We start from the raw sequence: 18,709 nt of genomic DNA, 5'->3' as shown, positions 1-18,709 counted from the left end.
ATTAGCCTACAGCTTTTGACACTTGCTTGTCTATCTTGATGAGTGTACGCAGTGGTGGTGTAGCTGTGTCAGTCCCAGGATATTAGAGAGACAAGGTGAGTTAAGTAATATCTTTATTGGATCCACTTCTTTTGGGGAGAGAGACAGAGCTCTGCATGGCTCGAAAGCTGGTCTCTCTCCCCAACAGAAGTTGGTCCAATAAAAGATACCTCACCCACCTTGTCTCTTTAATGAGTGTATGTGCTGCTTCTCCAGATCGCCGCGCTCACATCCCTTCTCCTTTAGTGCAGAGCCGAGCTCCACCCCACATACAGTATTCTCCTCAGCTTCCCTCCCAGGTCAGCCCTTCATCACTCTTGTTACCATTCTCTGACTCCTCTCCCATCCCCTTTCTGGTGCTAGGGCATCCCAAACTAGCCACGTCTGACAACATTCTGTTGGTGCATCACCATGAAAGATACGGGGCTGTATAAAAGCCAAGAAGTCCAAAGGCATGTGTCATATTCCTCTCCTCTTTCAAACTCTGCTGGGCCAATAACCATCAGAATATAGCCATGCTGTTTCTCCCTCCTCCCTCCCAATGCACACTCCTCACCTCAAATCTTGTGGCTGATTTCACTCTAGGGATACATCCAATACATCAAGAGTCTGCCACTCAATGACAGCCCGGAGATATTCAGCTTACATGACAATGCCAACATCACCTTTGCTCAGAACGAGACCTTTGCCCTGCTCGGGGCCATCATTCAGCTGCAGCCAAAGACGTCCACCTCAGGAGGCCGCGGCAGGGAGGAGGTGTGTAGCCAGGGTCGCTGGGCTTGCCATGCGCTCAGTGTAACATATACTGCTCTGTGGTTTGAATTGCTATGTGGGACAGAGAAAGGTAAAGCCCGCCCTCCACTGGTTACTGCTGCCTACTACAGCCATATTCCCTCTAGCTAGATTTTACAAGGCAAGCAGGATCAGGTCTAGTCAGTCCTTAGAGGGAAGGTCCTTCGCTCCTGCTCCACAAGGAAAACCCAGGAGCTACAAGACGTGCTATTAGTGAGTCAGTAGCTGGCACTCTTCTCCCTGACTCAGGACTGAAGGTAGGGTGCTCTGCAACTGGAGGTAGCATTCAGAAACTATAAAATAGTGGCCTGACCCCTTCTGCTCATTAAAAACCACACGGCATTTTGCGCAGGGGCATTAGCCTTTGTGTCCTGGTCTGGGGATGTGTAACTCCCTTGGTAGTTTCCACAGGATAGTGTTCTTCACATCCTGACTGGAACAGTTGTTTAGCATTGCTGAGCACTGCTAAAGCTTTGTTGCCTACCATTCCTAAAGACATGGGGGAGGCTTTCCTATTCTGGGATCATGTAGGCATTGTGCACGTGGAGCGAAAGCAACTCTGGGATGGTGGGAAGTGTTGATTATAGGGATGGAATGTAGTTCCCTTCCCATTACACCCTTATTGGGAATGAGATTCCCTAAAAGATCTGGCAGGAAGCTGGGTAGTCGTGTAACAGCTGATTTTGAGTTAGGGCTTCCAGTAGGGTTAGTGCACTGTATTTCAACAAGAAAATGTCCTCTCCTACACACAGCTGTGATATCAATTCAGCTGGATGAGTCTGTGCCACCTCCTGGTGGATGAGAGAACAACATAATAAAAGGCGCTAAATACGTAGGCCCAGATCCTCAAAGGTATGTATGTAATGTGATGGGGCAAGGCCAGATGGCTACAGTAAAGTAATGAGGAACAGGTATGTTAGCCCCAGGCTAAACAAATTCCTGGTACCGTGGTAACCAAATGGCAGTTGCTCCAGGTTAATCAAGCCACCTGGGGCAAATTAAGATCCTTCTAGAAGGCAGTGGAGATAATTAGGTTGATTGGGATACCTGAAGCCAATCAAGGACCAGCTGGAACTAGTTAAAAGCCTCCCAGTTGGTCAGTGAGGTGCGGGTGTCAGGAGCTATAGGAGGGAGCTGTGCTGTTGGAGAAATGGAGCAGTACAAATCTATATCAGGTGCAAGGAAGGAGGCCCTGAGGTAATTGTGAAGAAGATATTGAGTGGGGGCTGCTGTGGGGAAGTGGCCCAGGGAATTGTACACGTCCTATTTCCAAAAAGTCAGCTTCCATAGCTGCTAATTTTAGGGTCCCTGGGCTGGAGCCCGGAGTAGAGGGCGGGCCTGGGCTCCCTCCTCCCCTCCCTGATTAATCACTGATACTGGGAGACAACAGAGACTGTGCGAGGGAGGGTTGCTTCTCCTCACCTCCCTTGCTGGCTTATGGTGAAAATGGCTCAGTAGACTGTGACCCTTGCCTCTAGAGAGAGAAGGGCTATGTGGAGGGTCACAGTGAGCCTCTGAGGCTAGCAAAATCCGTCAGGAAATGCAGGACCCATGGAGTCAAGGACAGAACTTTGTCACAGTACCTAGCTCTAGACCTGAAGAAGAGCTCTGTGTATCTTGAAAACTTGTCTCTCTCACCAACAGAAGCTGGTCCAATAAAAGATATTTCCTCCATCTCAAGTTGCTCAGTGTCTCAAGCCACTCTTGGCAGCCATCCTTTCCTTTGCATGTGGTCTATCACCGCAAATACTTTGCCTTAATTTCCCCAGCAAGCCTGTCCATTGAGCTCCTCAAGGAGTCCCCTCAAGGATGACCTTTAGACAGTGTCAGGGAGAGGCCTTTACTTTGCAACTCAAGAATTCCCGCCTCAGGGAGCATTTTTTGGAGGAAATAACCAGCAGCAAAGTTACTGCTAACCCCATGTGTAAGTCTGGCCCCAGGGAACAGAAGCGATTCATTTCCCCTTTGACCTTGGTCAGACTCATTCCTTCTGCTGACAAGTTAAGAAGGCCTCTGAAGTTCTCTACCCAGAAGCCATTTCCAGAGCAGCTTCTCATGCCTTGTTCCATCTGCTTTCTAGCTTGTAGAGGAGACATCAAAGGACATCTTGAAGAAGGTCCCTGACCCCATTAATGTGCAGGAGGTGATGCTGAAATACCCGGTGCTGTACGAGGAGTCCATGAACACAGTGCTGGTGCAGGAGGTGATCAGGTAAAGCTCTTACTCACACCCAGCCTTCCAGTCTGCAGGTACACACCTCCTCTACAGAACCACTAGGGGAACTGGCATGTGAGCTTCTGCCCCCAGTGGGAAAGGATATGGCTACGCAGGCTCTCAGAGCAGCCATTCCTGGAGAGGGGAAAGCAGCAACTTAGCCCCTTTTCAGATGGTCCTTGTGGAAGGTACCAAGTGCCTTTTGCACCACATGTGGTGAGACTAGAGTTCCATGTTGATTAGGTTCAGATGTTACCTTAGTGACAACAGATAGGGCCTACAGCCTTAAAATCCCACCTGTCCTGCAGGGATTGAGTGTCTTTTCAATACAGGAACTCCAGGTTATTCAGTGGAATTCATCCTGCAGTTGAAGTTTGAAGGTTCAAAGACATAAAAGAACCACGTAGACAAGAGGTGTCATTTATCGGAGAGAACTTACTACAAGTTCCCATTGTTAGCTGAGCATTCTGGTAGGGTCAGAGTTTAGAGACATTTTCCATGCTCTTCAAAAGTCTCTCTGGGTTGGGGCTGCAGGCCAGAAGGCCACATTCCAGTAGGACTAAAGTCACGCAGCACATCAGAAGGGCGTTGTTTTTACGCATTGATGGTGATGGTCTCATTCCTCAGCATTGGAAGACCTCAGCCAGTGTTCATAAATCACGGTCTTGGATTGCTCTGCTCCTTCCCCAGAACTCCTATCTTACTCTTTGTTGCTCAGGTACAATCGGCTGCTGGAAGTAATTGCACAGACACTGCAGGATTTGCTGAAAGCTCTCAAGGGCCTGGTGGTGATGTCATCCCAGTTGGAGCTCATGGCCAACAGCCTGTTCAACAATATCGTTCCAGAGCTCTGGAATGCCAAGGTACGCATCCATTTGCCTGTTCAGGAGCATTGGCTCATCAGGTTTTGAACATCACCTGCATAGTCCTTCCTTCGTGGTGAAGCAGCTCAGGACTTGAACAAAGGAGACTTAAGAGCTGGCACAGGGGTCAATGAAACTAGAACTTCCCCATTAGAAGGGTTCTGATCCTGATCCTGTTACATACTGAAATGAATTAGTGGGTCTTATGCTAGTCTTCAGTGGACTCTGATCCACACCAAAAAAAACATCCCACAGTATGACATGCATACCTTGGGCTGAAAATGCAGGCATGTTGCAGGTCAAGATTGAGGTGCACAAGCAGAGCTTTACAAATAGGTTTGCAAGTCTTACCACCCTCTTAGGGTATGTCTACACTACGAAATTAGGTCGAATTTATAGAAGCCGGTTTTATAGAAATCGGTTTTATACGTCGATTGTGTGTGTCCCCACATAAAATGCTCTAAGTGCATTAAGTCGGCGGACCGCGTCCACAGTACCGAGGCTAGTGTCGACTTCCGGAGCGTTGCACTGTGGGTAGCTATCCCACAGTTCCCGCAGTCTCCGCCGCCCATTGGAATTCTGGGTTGAGATCCCAATGCCTGATGATGCAAAAACAGTGTCGCCGGGGGTTCTGGGTACATGTCGTCAGGCCCCTCCCCCTCCGTCAGAGCAATGGCAGACAATCGATTTGCGCCTTTTTATCTGGGTTACCTGTGCAGACAACATACCACGGCAAGCATGGAGCCCGCTCAGCTCACTGTCACCATATGTCATCTGGGTGCCGGCAGACGTGGTACTGCATTGCTACATAGCAGCAGTTAATTGCCTTTTGGCAGTAGATGGTGCAGTATGACTGGTAGCCATCATCGGCTATCTGGGTGCTGGCAGACATGGGGCTGCATTGCTACACAGCAGCAGCTCCTTGCCTTTTGGCAGTAGATGGTGTATTACGATTGATATCCGTCATCGTCATATTCCTCAGTGAGTTCAATCAGAGGCACCTGGGCAGACATGTTTTGTCTCCTGGAGACTCAGTCCTGCCGGCAGTCCTATTGAACCGTCTTGACGATGATGGCTAGTAGTCGTAGTACAGCATCTTCTGCCAAGCACCCAGAAGATGCCTATGGCTATCAGTCATGCTGCACCATCTGCTGCCAGCTTAAGATGTAAAAAATAGATGGACCAGATTTGTTCTGTATTCATTTGCTTCCCCCTCCCTCCGTGAAATCAACGGCCTGCTAAACCCAGGGTTTTGAGTTCAATCTTTGGGAGGGCCATTCTGTGTGACAGTTGTTTGTGTTTCTCCCTGATGCACAGCCACCTTTGTTGATTTTAATTCCCTGTACCTGTAAGCCATGTCGTCACTCGCCCCTCCCTCCCTCCCTCCCTCCGTCAGACAATAGTTTCGCGCCTTTTTTCAGCCCAGACGCCATAGCACTGGGATCATGGAGCCCACTCAGATCACCGCGGCAATTATGGGCACTATGAACACCACGCGCATTTTCATGGAGTATATGCAGAGCCAGAACATGCCAAAGCAAAACCAGGCGAGGAGGCGATTGCAGCGATTGCAGCACGGTGACGAGAGTGATGAGGAAATTGACATGGACATAGACCTCTCACAAAGTACAGGCCCCAGCAATGTGCAAATCATGGTGTTACTGGGCCAGGTTCATGGTGTGGAACGCCGATTCTGGGTCCGGGAAACAAGTACAGACTGGTGGGACCACATCGTGTTGCAGGTGTGGGACGATTCTCAGTGGCTGCGAAACTTTTGCATGCGTAAGGGCACTTTCATGGAACTTTGTGACTTGCTGTCCCCTGCCCTGAAGCACCAGAATACCAGGATGAGAGCAGCCCTCACAGTTGAGAAGCGAGTGGCGATAGCCCTGTGGAAGCTTGCAACGCCAGACAGCTACTGATCAGTCGGGAATCAATTTGGAGTGGGCAAATCTACTGTGGGGGCTGCTGTGATCCAAGTAGCCAACGCACTCAAAGACCTGCTGATATCAAGGGTAGTGACTCTGGGAAACATGCAGGTCATAGTGGATGGCTTTGCTGCAATGGGATTCCCAAACTGTGGTGGGGCGATAGATGGAATCCATATCCCTATCTTGTCACTGGAACACCAAGCCACCGAGTACATAAACCACAAGGGGTACTTTTCAATGCTGCTGCAAGCCCTGGTGGATCACAAGGGATGTTTCACTAACATCAACGTAGGATGGCGGGGAAAGGTACATGATGCTCGCGTCTTCAGGAACTCTGGTCTGTTTCAAAAGCTGGAGGAGGAGACTTTCTTCCCGGACCAGAAAATAACCATTGGGGATGTTGAAATGCCTATCGTTATCCTGGGGACCCAGCCTACCCCTTAATGCCATGGCTCATGAAGTCGTACACAGGCAGCCGGGACAGTAGTCAGGACCTGTTCAACTATAGACTGAGCAAGTGCCGAATGGTGGTGGAATGTGCATTTGGATGTTTAAAAGCGCGCTGGCGCAGTTTACTGACTCGGATAGACCTGAGCGAAGCCAATATTCCAATTGTTATTGCTGCTTGCTGTGTGCTCCACAATATCTGTGAGAGTAAGGGGGAGACATTTATAGCAGGGTGGGAGGTTAAGGCAAATCGCCTGGCCGCTGATTACGCGCAACCAGACACCAGGACGGTTAGAAGAGTACAGCAGGGCACGGTGCGCATCAGAGAAGCTTTGAAAATGAGTTTTGTGACTGGCCAGGCTACGGTGTGAAATTTATGTTTGTTTCTCCTTGATGAACCCTCCGCCTCCCCCCCCCACCCCCGGTTCACTCTACTTCCCTGTAAACTAACCACCCTCCCCTCCCCCATTTGAGCACCGCTTGCAGAGGCAATAAAGTCATTGTTACTTCTCATTCATGCATTCTTTATTAATTCATCACACAACTAGGGGGATAACTGCCAAGGTAGCCCGGGAGGGGTGGGGGAGGAGGGAAGGAAAAGGACACACTGCAGTTTAAAACTTTAAAACTTTAACACTTATTGAAGGCCAGCCTTCTGATGCTCAGGCAATCATCTGGGGTGGAGTGACTGGATGGCCGGAGGCCCCCCCACCACGTTCTTGGGCATCTGGGTGAGGAGGCTATGGAACTTGGGGAGAAGGGCTGTTGGTTACACAGGGACTGTAGTGGCGGTCTCTGCTCCTGCTGCCTTTCCTGCAGCTCAACCATACGCTGGAGCATATCAGTTTGATGCTCCAGCAGCCGGAGCATAGACTCTTGCCTTCCGTCAGCAAGCTGATGCCACCTATCCTCTTCAGCCCGCCACTTGCTCTCTTCAGCCCGTGATTCAGCCCACCACCTCTCCTCTCGTTCATATTGTGCTTTTTTGCAGTCTGACATTGATTGCCTCCACGCATTCTGCTGTGCTCTGTCAGTGTGGGAGGACATCTGGAGCTCCGAGAACATATCATCCCGAGTCCGCCATTTTCTCCTTCTAATCTTCACTAGCCTCTGTGAAGGAGAAACATTTGCAGCTGGTGGAGGAGAAGGGAGAGGTGGTTAAAAAAGACACATTTTAGAGAACAATGGGTACACTCTTTCACGTTAAATTTTGCTGTTCACATTACACAGCACATGTGCTTTTGTTACAAGGTCGCATTTTTCCTCTTACATTGAGGGCCTGCCAGTTCGGTGTGAGAGATCACTCACGCAGTGCCAGGCAACAGATTTCGGCTTGCAGGCAGCCATGGTAAGCCACAGTCTTTTGACTTTTTTAACCTTCTTAACATGTGGGAATGATTTCAAACAGTTTCAGAGTAACAGCCGTGTTAGTCTGTATCCGCAAAAAGAAGAACAGGAGTACTTGTGGCACCTTAGAGACTAACAAATTTATTAGAGCATAAGCTTTCGTGGACTACAGCCCACTTCTTCGGATGCATATAGAATGGAACATATAATGAGGAGATATATATACACACATACAGAGAGCATAAACAGGGGGGAGTTGTCTTACCAACTCTGAGAGGCCAATTAATTAAGAGAGAAAAAAAAAAAACTTTTGAAGTGATAATCAAGCTAGCCGAGTACAGACAGTTTGATAAGAAGTGTGAGCATACTTACAAGGGGAGATAGAATCAATGTTTGTAATGGCTCAGCCATTCCCAGTCCTTATTCAAACCAGAGTTGATTGTGTCTAGTTTGCATATCAATTCTAGCTCAGCAGTCTCTCGTTGGAGTCTGTTTTTGAAGTTTTTCTGTTGTAATATAGCCACCCGCAGGTCTGTCACTGAATGACCAGACAGGTTAAAGTGTTCTCCCACTGGTTTTTGAGTATTTTGATTCCTGATGTCAGATTTGTGTCCATTAATTCTTTTGCGTAGAGACTGTCCGGTTTGGCCAATGTACATGGCAGAGGGGCATTGCTGGCACATGATGGCATATATCACATTGGTAGATGTGCAGGTGAACGAGCCCCTGATGGTATGGCTGATGTGATTAGGTCCTATGATGATGTCACTTGAATAGATATGTGGACAGAGTTGGCATCGGGGTTTGTTACAAGGATAGGTTCCTGGGTTAGTGGTTTTGTTCAGTGATGTGTGGTTGCTGGTGAGTATTTGCTTTAGGTTGGGGGGTTGTCTGTAAGCGAGGACAGGTCTGTCTCCCAAGATCCGTGAGAGTAAAGGATCATCTTTCAGGATAGGTTGTAGATCTCTGATGATGCGCTGGAGAGGTTTTAGTTGGGGGCTGAAGGTGACAGCTAGTGGTGTTCTGTTATTTTCTTTGTTGGGCCTGTCTTGTAGGAGGTGACTTCTGGGTACTCGTCTGGCTCTGTCAATCTGTTTTTTCACTTCAGCAGGTGGGTATTGTAGTTTTAAGAATGCTTGATAGAGATCTTGTAGGTGCTTGTCTCTATCCGACGGATTGGAGCAAATGCGGTTATATCTTAGAGCTTGGCTGTAGACAATGGATCGTGTGGTGTGTCCTGGATGGAAGCTGGAGGCATGTAGGTAAGTGTAGCGGTCAGTAGGTTTCCGGTATAGGGTGGTATTGATGTGACCATCGCTTATTAGCACAGTAGTGTCCAGGAAATGGACCGCTTGTGTGGATTGATCTAGGCTGAGGTTGATGGTGGGATGGAAATTATTGAAATCATGGTGAAATTCCTCAAGGGCTTCTTTTCCATGGGTCCAGATGATGAAGATGTCATCAATGTAGCGCAAGTAGAGTAGGGGCGTTAGGGGACGAGAGCTAAGGAAGCGTTGTTCTAAGTCAGCCATAAAAATGTTGGCATATTGTGGGGCCATGCGGGTACCCATAGCAGTGCCGCTGACTTGAAGGTATATATTGTCCCCAAATGTGAAATAGTTGTGGGTGAGGACAAAATCACAAAGTTCAGCCACCAGGTTAGCTGTGACATTATCAGGGATACTGTTCCTGATAGCTTGTAGTCCATCTTTGTGTGGAATATTGGTGTAGAGGGCTTCTACGTCCATAGTGGCCAGGATGGTGTTTTCTGGAAGATCACCGATGGATTGTAGTTTCCTCAGGAAGTCAGTGGTGTCTCGAAGATAGCTGGGAGTGCTGGTAGCGTAGGGTCTTAGGACAGAGTCTACATAACCAGACAAGCCTGATGTTAGAGTGCCAATGCCTGAGATGATGGGGCGTCCAGGATATCCAGGTTTATGGATCTTGGGTAGCAAATAGAATACCCCTGGTCGGGGTTTTAGGCATGTGTCTGTACGGATTTGTTCCTGTGCTTTGTCAGGGAGTTTTTTTAGCAGATGGTGTAGTTTCTTTAGGTAATCCTCAGTGGGATCAGAGGATAATGGCCTGTAGAATGTGGTGTTAGAGAGCTGTCTAGCAGCCTCCTGGTCATATTCCAATTTATTCATGATGACGACAGCACCTCCTTTGTCAGCCTTTTTGATTATGATGTCAGGGTTGTTTCTGAGGCTGTAGATGGCGTTGTGTTCAGCATGGCTGAGGTTATGTGGCAAGTGATGTTGCTTTTCCACAATTTCAGCCTTTGCACGTCGACGGAAGCAATCTATGTAGAAATCCAGTCTGTTGTTTCGACCGTCCGGAGGAGTCCATGCAGAATCCTTTTTTTTGTAGTGCTGGTAGGGAGGATTCTGTGGGTTAGTATGCTGTTCAGAGGTATGTTGGAAATATTCTTTGAGTCGGAGACGTCGAAAGTAGGATTCTAGGTCACCGCAGAACTGTATCATATTCATGGGTCTGGAGGGACAAAAGGAGAGGCCCCGAGATAGGACAGACTCTTCTGCTGGGCTAAGAGTATAGCTGGAAAGATTAACAATATTGCTGGGTGGGTTAAGGGAACTACTGTTGTGGCTGCTTGTGGCATGTAGCAGTTTAGATAATTTAGTGTCCTTTTTCCTTTGTAGAGAGGCAAAGTTTGTCTTGTAAATGGCTTGTCTAGTTTTTGTAAAGTCTATCCATGACGAAGTTTGTGTGGAAGGTTGGTTTCTTATGAGAGTATCCAGTTCTGAGAGCTCATTCTTAATCTTTCCCTGTTTGCTGTATAGGATGCTGATCAGGTGGTTTCGCAGTTTCTTTGAGAGTGTGTGACACAGTCTCTCAGCATAGTCTGTGTGATATGTAGATTGTAATGGATTTTTTACCTTTAGTCCTTTTGGTATGATGTCCATCTGCTTGCATTTGGAAAGGAAGATGATGTCTGTCTGTATCTGTACGAGTTTTTTCATGAGGTTGATGGATTTCCATTCCATACGGCTAAATGCAGTGCCTTGCATAATGACAAGTTTCAGAGTAACAGCCGTGTTAGTCTGTATCCTCACCCACAACTATTTCACATTTGGGGACAATATATACCTTCAAGTCAGCGGCACTGCTATGGGTACCCGCATGGCCCCACAATATGCCAACATTTTTATGGCTGACTTAGAACAACGCTTCCTTAGCTCTCGTCCCCTAACGCCCCTACTCTACTTGCGCTACATTGATGACATCTTCATCATCTGGACCCATGGAAAAGAAGCCCTTGAGGAATTTCACCATGATTTCAATAATTTCCATCCCACCATCAACCTCAGCCTAGATCAATCCACACAAGCGGTCCATTTCCTGGACACTACTGTGCTAATAAGCGATGGTCACATCAATACCACCCTATACCGGAAACCTACTGACCGCTACACTTACCTACATGCCTCCAGCTTCCATCCAGGACACACCACACGATCCATTGTCTACAGCCAAGCTCTAAGATATAACCGCATTTGCTCCAATCCGTCGGATAGAGACAAGCACCTACAAGATCTCTATCAAGCATTCTTAAAACTACAATACCCACCTGCTGAAGTGAAAAAACAGATTGACAGAGCCAGACGAGTACCCAGAAGTCACCTCCTACAAGACAGGCCCAACAAAGAAAATAACAGAACACCACTAGCTGTCACCTTCAGCCCCCAACTAAAACCTCTCCAGCGCATCATCAGAGATCTACAACCTATCCTGAAAGATGATCCTTTACTCTCACGGATCTTGGGAGACAGACCTGTCCTCGCTTACAGACAACCCCCCAACCTAAAGCAAATACTCACCAGCAACCACACATCACTGAACAAAACCACTAACCCAGGAACCTATCCTTGTAACAAACCCCGATGCCAACTCTGTCCACATATCTATTCAAGTGACATCATCATAGGACCTAATCACATCAGCCATACCATCAGGGGCTCGTTCACCTGCACATCTACCAATGTGATATATGCCATCATGTGCCAGCAATGCCCCTCTGCCATGTACATTGGCCAAACCGGACAGTCTCTACGCAAAAGAATTAATGGACACAAATCTGACATCAGGAATCAAAATACTCAAAAACCAGTGGGAGAACACTTTAACCTGTCTGGTCATTCAGTGACAGACCTGCGGGTGGCTATATTACAACAGAAAAACTTCAAAAACAGACTCCAAAGAGAGACTGCAGAGCTAGAATTGATATGCAAACTAGACACAATCAACTCCGGTTTGAATAAGGACTGGGAATGGCTGAGCCATTACAAACATTGATTCTATCTCCCCTTGTAAGTATGCTCACACTTCTTATCAAACTGTCTGTACTCGGCTAGCTTGATTATCACTTCAAAAGTTTTTTTTTTTTCTCTCTTAATTAATTGGCCTCTCAGAGTTGGTAAGACAACTCCCCCCTGTTTATGCTCTCTGTATGTGTGTATATATATCTCCTCATTATATGTTCCATTCTATATGCATCCGAAGAAGTGGGCTGTAGTCCACGAAAGCTTATGCTCTAATAAATTTGTTAGTCTCTAAGGTGCCACAAGTACTCCTGTTCTTCTTATTTCAAACAGTAGCGCCCTCATTTCCCATACCAAGCACCCGTTGGGTTGGCCATTTAAAATGGGTTTGCAATGTAAAAGGAGGGGCTGCAGTTTCCGGGTTAACATAAAGCACAAACCCAACTACACCCCCCCAACACACACACACCCAATTCTCTGGGATGGTCACTTCACCCCTCCCCCCACCGCGTGGCTAACAGCGGGGAACATTTCTGTTCAGCCGAGCAGGAATGGGCACCTCTGAATGTCCCCTTAATAAAATCACTGCATTTCAACCAGGTGACCGTGAATGATATCACTCTCCTGAGGATAACAAAGGGAGATAAGGAATGGATGTTGTCTGCATGCCAGCAAACACCGGGACCATACGCTGCCATGCTTTGTTATGCAATGATTCCAGACTATGGGCTACTGGCCTGGCGTGGTAAAGTGTCCTACCATGGCGGACGGGATAAGGCAGTCCTCCCCAGAAACCTTTTGCAAAGGCTTTGGGAGTACGTGAAGGGGAGCTTTCTGGAGATGTCCCTGGAGGATTTCCGCTCCATCCCCATAGACGTTAACAGACTTTTCCAGTAGCTGTACTGGCCACGATTGCCAGGGCAAATTAATCATTAATCATTAAACACGCTTGCTTTTAAACCATGTGTATTATTTACAAAGGTACACTCACCAGAGGTCCCTTATGTGCCCTCAGGGTCTGGGAGCATGCCTTGGGTGAGTTCGGGGGTTACTGGTTCCAGGTCCAGGGTGATAAACATATCCTGGCTGTTGGGGAAACCGGTTTCTCCACTTCCTTGCTGTGAGCTATCTTCATTGTCTTCATCATCATCTTCCTCGTACCCCGAACCCGCTTCCCTGTTGCGTGATTCTCCATTGATGGAGTCAAAGCACACGGTTGGGGTAGTGGTGGCTGCACCCCCTAGCATGGCATGCAGCTCCGCGTAGAAGCGGGCTGTTCGTGGCTCTGCCCCGGACCTTCCGTTTGCCTCTCTGGCTTTGTGGTAGGCTTGCCTTAGCTCCTTAATTTTCACATGGCACTGCTGTGCGTCCCTGTTATGGCCTCTGTCCTTCATGGCCTTTGAGCCTTTTTCTAATATTTTGCCATTTCGTTTACTGCTACGGAGTTCAGCTAGCACTGATTCGTCTCCCCATATGGCGAGCAGATCCCGTACCTCCCATTTTGTCCATGCTGGAACTCTTTTTCAATCCTGGGACTCCATCCTGGTTATCGGTGGTGATGAGCTCTGCGTGGTCACCTGTGCTCTCCACGCTGGGCAAACAGGAGATGAAATTCAAAAGTTTGCGGGCTTTTCCTGTCTACCTGGTCAGTGCATCTGTGTTGAGAGTGCTGTCCCTAGTGGTCACAATGAAGCACTGTGGGATAGCTCCCGGAGGCCAATAACGTCGAATTCCGTCCACATTACCCCAAATCCGACCCGCAAAGACCGATTTTAGCACTAGTCCCCTCGTCGGAGGTGGAGTAAAGAAACCAGTTTAAAGGGCCCTTTAAGTCGAAAAAAAGGGCTTCGTTGTGTGGACGTGTCCAGGCTTAATTCGATTTAACGCTGCTAAATTCGACCTAAACTCATAGTGTAGACCAGGCCTTAGTCCAGCTTAGGCATTTGCAACTATTTCTCTACTAAGTCCCACATTTACCTCTTAAGAATATAAGAACGGCCATACCGGGCCAGACCAAAGGTCCATCTAGCTCAGTATCCTTCTGACAGTGGATAATGCCAGGTGCCCCTGCGGGAATGACCAGAACAGGTAATCATTAAGTGATCCATCCCCTGTCGCTCATTCCCAGCTTCTGGCAAACAGAGGCTAGGGACACCATCCTTGCCCATCCTGGCTAATAGCCATTGATGGACCTATCCTCCATGAACTCATCTAGTTCTTTTTTGAACTTTGCTATAGTCTTGGCCTTCACAACATCCACTGGCAAAGAGCTCCACAGGTTTACTGTGTGTTGTGTGAAGAAATATTTCCTTTTGTTTGTTTTAAACCTGCTGCCTATTAATTTCATTTGGTGGCCCTTAGTTCTTATGTTATGAAAAGGAGTAAATACACTTCCTTATTTACTTTCTCCACACCAGTCATGGTTTTATAGACCGCAATCATATCCCCCGCTTAGTTGTCTCTTTTCCAAGCTGAAAAGTCCCAAGCTTCTCTCTCCTCACAGAAGCTGTTCCATACCCCTAATCATTTTTGTTCCCCTTTTTTGAACCTTTTCCAGTTCCAATATGTTTTTGAGATGGGGTTACCACATCTGCACGCAGTAGTCAAGATGTGGGCATACCATTGATTTATATAGGGCAATATGATATTTTCTGTCCCTTTATTAATGATTCCCAACATTCGGTTCACTTTTTTGACTGCTGCTGCACATTGAGTGGATGTTTTCAGAGAACTATCCACAATGACTCCAAGATTTCTTTTTTGAGTGGTAACAGCTCATTTAGACCCCATCATTTTTTATGTATAGTTGGGATTATGTTGTCCAATGTGCATTACTTTGCATTTATCAACATTGAATTTCATCTGCCGTTTTGTTGCCTAGTCACATAGTTTTGTGGGATCCCTTTGTAGCTCTTCACAGTCTGCTTGGGCCTTAACTATCTTGAGTAGTTTTGTATCATCTGCAAATTTTGTCACCTCACTGTTTACCCCTTTTTCCAGATCATTCATGAATATGTTGAGTAGTACTGGTCCCAGTACAGACCCCTACAGGGGACAGCACTATTTACCTCTCTCAATTCTGAAAATTTACCATTTCCTATCACTTAACCAGTTACTAATCCACGAGAGGACCTTCTCTCTTATCCCATGACTGCTTACTTTGCTTAAGAGCTTTTGGTGAGGGACCTTGTCAAAGGCAAATGGTCTGCCATGTTTTGAAAAGCAGCAGGACTCTTTTATCTTGTGGTTCCCTATGGAAAGAACCCAAATCACCGAGAACCTTGACACATGCCCATTCTTCAGCACCTTGGCATTACTTATTATACCTGCTTGGAATTGGCTCAGCCTATCAGAGGGCAGGGATACTCCCTAAATATCCATGCACAGTGGCAGTTATTCAGATATGCAATTCCTAGCTGGGACAGGTTGTGGGAGTCTTATTTGCATAAAATCACTGTACAGTTATTTCTCAGCCCAAAACTATGTGAGTCTCTGCACTCTGATTGACTGGTGGGCACTAGCTGGAGGGCAGGGATTTGCATAATCACTGTGTGGTTGTTTCCTAAGAACTATACAGTGAATATGAAAATCTGTCTACTCCAAATGGAAATGGAAACAGAAACACTGCACCCTGTGAGAAGCAGAAAGCATCCAGATTGGGGGGGGGGGGGCATTAATAGTGTGCACAGCCTAGACCCTGGCACAAAGGCCCACCTCCTAGCTTTTTTGAAGCAATCCCTTCCCTACCCCTACAGGCGCTGGTCTGGACAGGAAACAGGGCCTTTTTCAAGACACCCCTTCCCTACTAGCCTCTTGTGGGTTGGTTGGCTGCAGAATACAAGCAGCAGGTGCAGCCTATTACTGGTGACTGAACTAGTATGAGGATTCAGGACAGCACAAAGCTCTCCCTTCCTGGTCTCCTGCAGGCATACCCATCCCTGAAGCCCTTGGCCTCCTGGGTTAATGACCTGCTGCAGCGGATTGACTTCCTGCAACGATGGATCACTAAGGGGATCCCGCCTGTGTTCTGGATCAGTGGCTTCTTCTTCCCCCAAGCCTTTCTCACAGGGACGCTGCAGAACTTTGCCAGGAAATCAATCGTCTCCATCGATACCATTGCGTTTGACTTTCAGGTCAGTGTCCTGGGGGAGTTACGCTGAATCGGCACTGGCTGGCTCTCCAGCAGTAGGAATCAAACTCAAGGAGAGTAGAGACCCACAGCCCTTTGACACCACTGCCTAACAGGTCAGCCACGGAACACTACAGCTGTGTGCATCACCTAGCCTGGAGTGCTAACTGTAGACTGCCCTTCGCATACCACTCAGGCTACACTACGTTTAACTGACTTTTGGAAGTTAGGGCTCCAGCGGGGGGGAGGAAGAATGCTTGTCCGTCCCATCTTGCCTTGTTGGAAGAGCCCAGGGACAAATCCCAAACACACTCCTCCAAAAAGCCTCAGCACACGGGCCCAAAAGCCTGACTTAGGCATTTTAGCCACCACCTGCTGAGAGCAAGCAGTGCCCCACTGTGGCATTTATATGTATGTGCACCCACATTTTCACACCCCCTCCATTGCAGGGCCTGGTTTCAGAGCTGCCAACTACCCCAGCTTCCATTGACTGTGGTGAGAGTTGTGCATGCTCAGTATTCCTGAAAATCTCAAGCTGGAGCCTGAAAGTCAGGCGTCCCCTGGGGCTGTTTATGGCCACCATTTTCAGAGCCTTTTATGAATGGGACTGACTGGCTGGAACACAGCCCCTCCTGGGAAGCAGCACAGCTGTTAGGAGCAGGAAGTTTACACTAGTTCCTGGTGCTAGCTGGCGGTGGGGTGGGGTGGAGGATGTGTGCGCTCAGTTAGGAGTTGATCACTGTCCTGATGCTTAGCGGTGGGCCTCTTGTGACATTCTGCTCTTCCTCGGGCCGTTAGGTGATGAGAGAGTCAGTGAACGAGCTGGCCCAGCGTCCCATCCAGGGTTGTTATATTCATGGCCTGTTTCTGGAAGGCGCTCGCTGGGATCCCCTCTCCTTTCAGCTAGCAGAGTCACGCCCCAAGGAGCTTTACACAGAGATGGCAGTGATCTGGCTCGTCCCTGTTCCCAACCGCAAACCTCCAACCACGGGCTTCTACCTGTGCCCAATCTACAAGACACTCACTCGAGCAGGTAAGGAGGCCAGAGAGGGCTCCCAAAGCAAAGGCTGGCCTGGCAGCTAGCCCCCACCTCCTGCAAGGGGAGGTACTCAAGCCCCTGTGTTTCCTTCGAGAGACAAACCTGAACGCTGCTACTGGAGAGGAGAAACCCCCTTTCAGCAGTGCTCACAGGGTCAGGCTGTGACAGTATTAAAAGGTAACCCGGCCCCCAGTTTGGAAAAACTCTCACCCAAATAAGGGAACTGCACTAGCACCTAGTGAGATAAAGCAGCAACTGACAGTTAGGCATAGGCTCTTTCTCCTTCAATGCAGGGCTAGTGTTCATGCTCAACGATCCTGGCAAGATGACCCTATATTACAGCTCTCATGTGAACGATAGACCTGGTTCCTGCTGGCCCCATTGACATCAATGGCAGGATATGCATGGATGACAGGGCGACCCAATTTCTTAGATATGTAATAACAGCCTTGGTTGGGCTGCTTTATTATATATGCTCCAGAATATGCAGGCAGAACCTATTGGCGTGATGCTAACAGAACAAGCAGGAGTATTTTCTTATCAAGCAGAACCTTATCCATTGACCACGGCCCATCCCAGCCCTCAAGATGCATTTCTTTGCCCGTATCTTCCCTAATAAATATACCTGGTGCTGTGTTTTAATACATTTTAAAAAGCCTTCCAAGGCAAGACACAACACGCCACTGCCTACACTTCTCCCGCTTAGCCCTCAGGAGAGGATAGGAGAACCAGTATGTGCTAGATGTATCATCAGGTTGCTTAATACACTCCTAGAGGATGCTTAACTAGTACAGTGATGAGTGCTGTATAAAAACCAATACAGGACAGCATGTTCCCATCTCATCTGCAGAAACATTACTAAATGACTGGCTCGAGACCCACTGTAGGCAGAATAGTACAAGAACAGGATGCTCCTACAGGAACTTTGATGCTAGAGCAGCCCCCACTTGTCCATGAGTCACAGCAGGGGGTGAGAGGGATGAGATTTTTTTTCCATGTATAGAAACTTACCAGCCCTGGGTTCATGTTCTAATACAGCTTTACCTGTTTCCATTACAGGGACATTGTCAACAACAGGTCATTCTACCAATTATGTGATTGCGGTGGAGATCCCCAGCAGTAAACTCCAGAGGCACTGGATCAAACGGGGCGTAGCCTTGATCTGTGCGCTAGACTTCTAGGAAGCCATAGCAGCAAAGGGTCTGCGCACCAAGGCACAGTTGTACTGTGTATTTGTATGCACTGCTTGGTTAGTGCCTTCAACTAGGGCTAGAACAGGCTTGTAATTAAACCCTGCTCTGGCTGCCCCTGCCTCTCAGAGCTCTTGTTTAGTTGTCATAAATAAAGAAGCTGTTCTATTTTACCAATATTGTGCTTGTTTCTTCTAAGCAGGTGCCCCCCCGCTCCTCCTACTAGTGTTTAAACTAGGCAGCAGCTCAAGTCAAGGGCCAGGAAATGCAGAGACCAGCATGGTTTCCACTGCAGGAGCTGGTAACTGACTAGAGCAGCTTAGGCCAGGTGCAATTATTGTGTGTCTGCTGATATTCTACCAGTTGCACTGACTGCTTTATATTTCTATCGCACTGTTCTAGGTACCCAGCCTGCACTCCCCAGCCTCTGTTAACCAT

At 47.9% G+C, this 18,709-nt stretch overlaps 1 protein-coding gene across 1 annotated transcript in view; it reads left to right on the top strand.

The window, feature by feature from the left end:
* The window catches only part of DNAH1 (dynein axonemal heavy chain 1), a 139,778-nt gene extending 121,142 nt beyond the window's left edge, over positions 1-18,636 (top strand). Inside the window, exons 73-78 of the mRNA XM_054033606.1 lie at positions 625-795; positions 2,912-3,042; positions 3,764-3,908; positions 15,840-16,046; positions 16,841-17,075; positions 18,141-18,636. Coding sequence (XP_053889581.1) covers positions 625-795; positions 2,912-3,042; positions 3,764-3,908; positions 15,840-16,046; positions 16,841-17,075; positions 18,141-18,262 — 1,011 coding nt within the window. The 3' untranslated portion in view covers positions 18,263-18,636. The remainder of the gene's footprint in view (positions 1-624; positions 796-2,911; positions 3,043-3,763; positions 3,909-15,839; positions 16,047-16,840; positions 17,076-18,140) is intronic.
* Positions 18,637-18,709: the final 73 nt, after the last annotated feature.

Source organism: Malaclemys terrapin, chromosome 7 (genome assembly GCF_027887155.1).
Source record: "Malaclemys terrapin pileata isolate rMalTer1 chromosome 7, rMalTer1.hap1, whole genome shotgun sequence".
NCBI classification, from domain to species: domain Eukaryota; kingdom Metazoa; phylum Chordata; order Testudines; family Emydidae; genus Malaclemys; species Malaclemys terrapin.
This window is presented reverse-complemented; position numbering and strand designations above follow the sequence as displayed.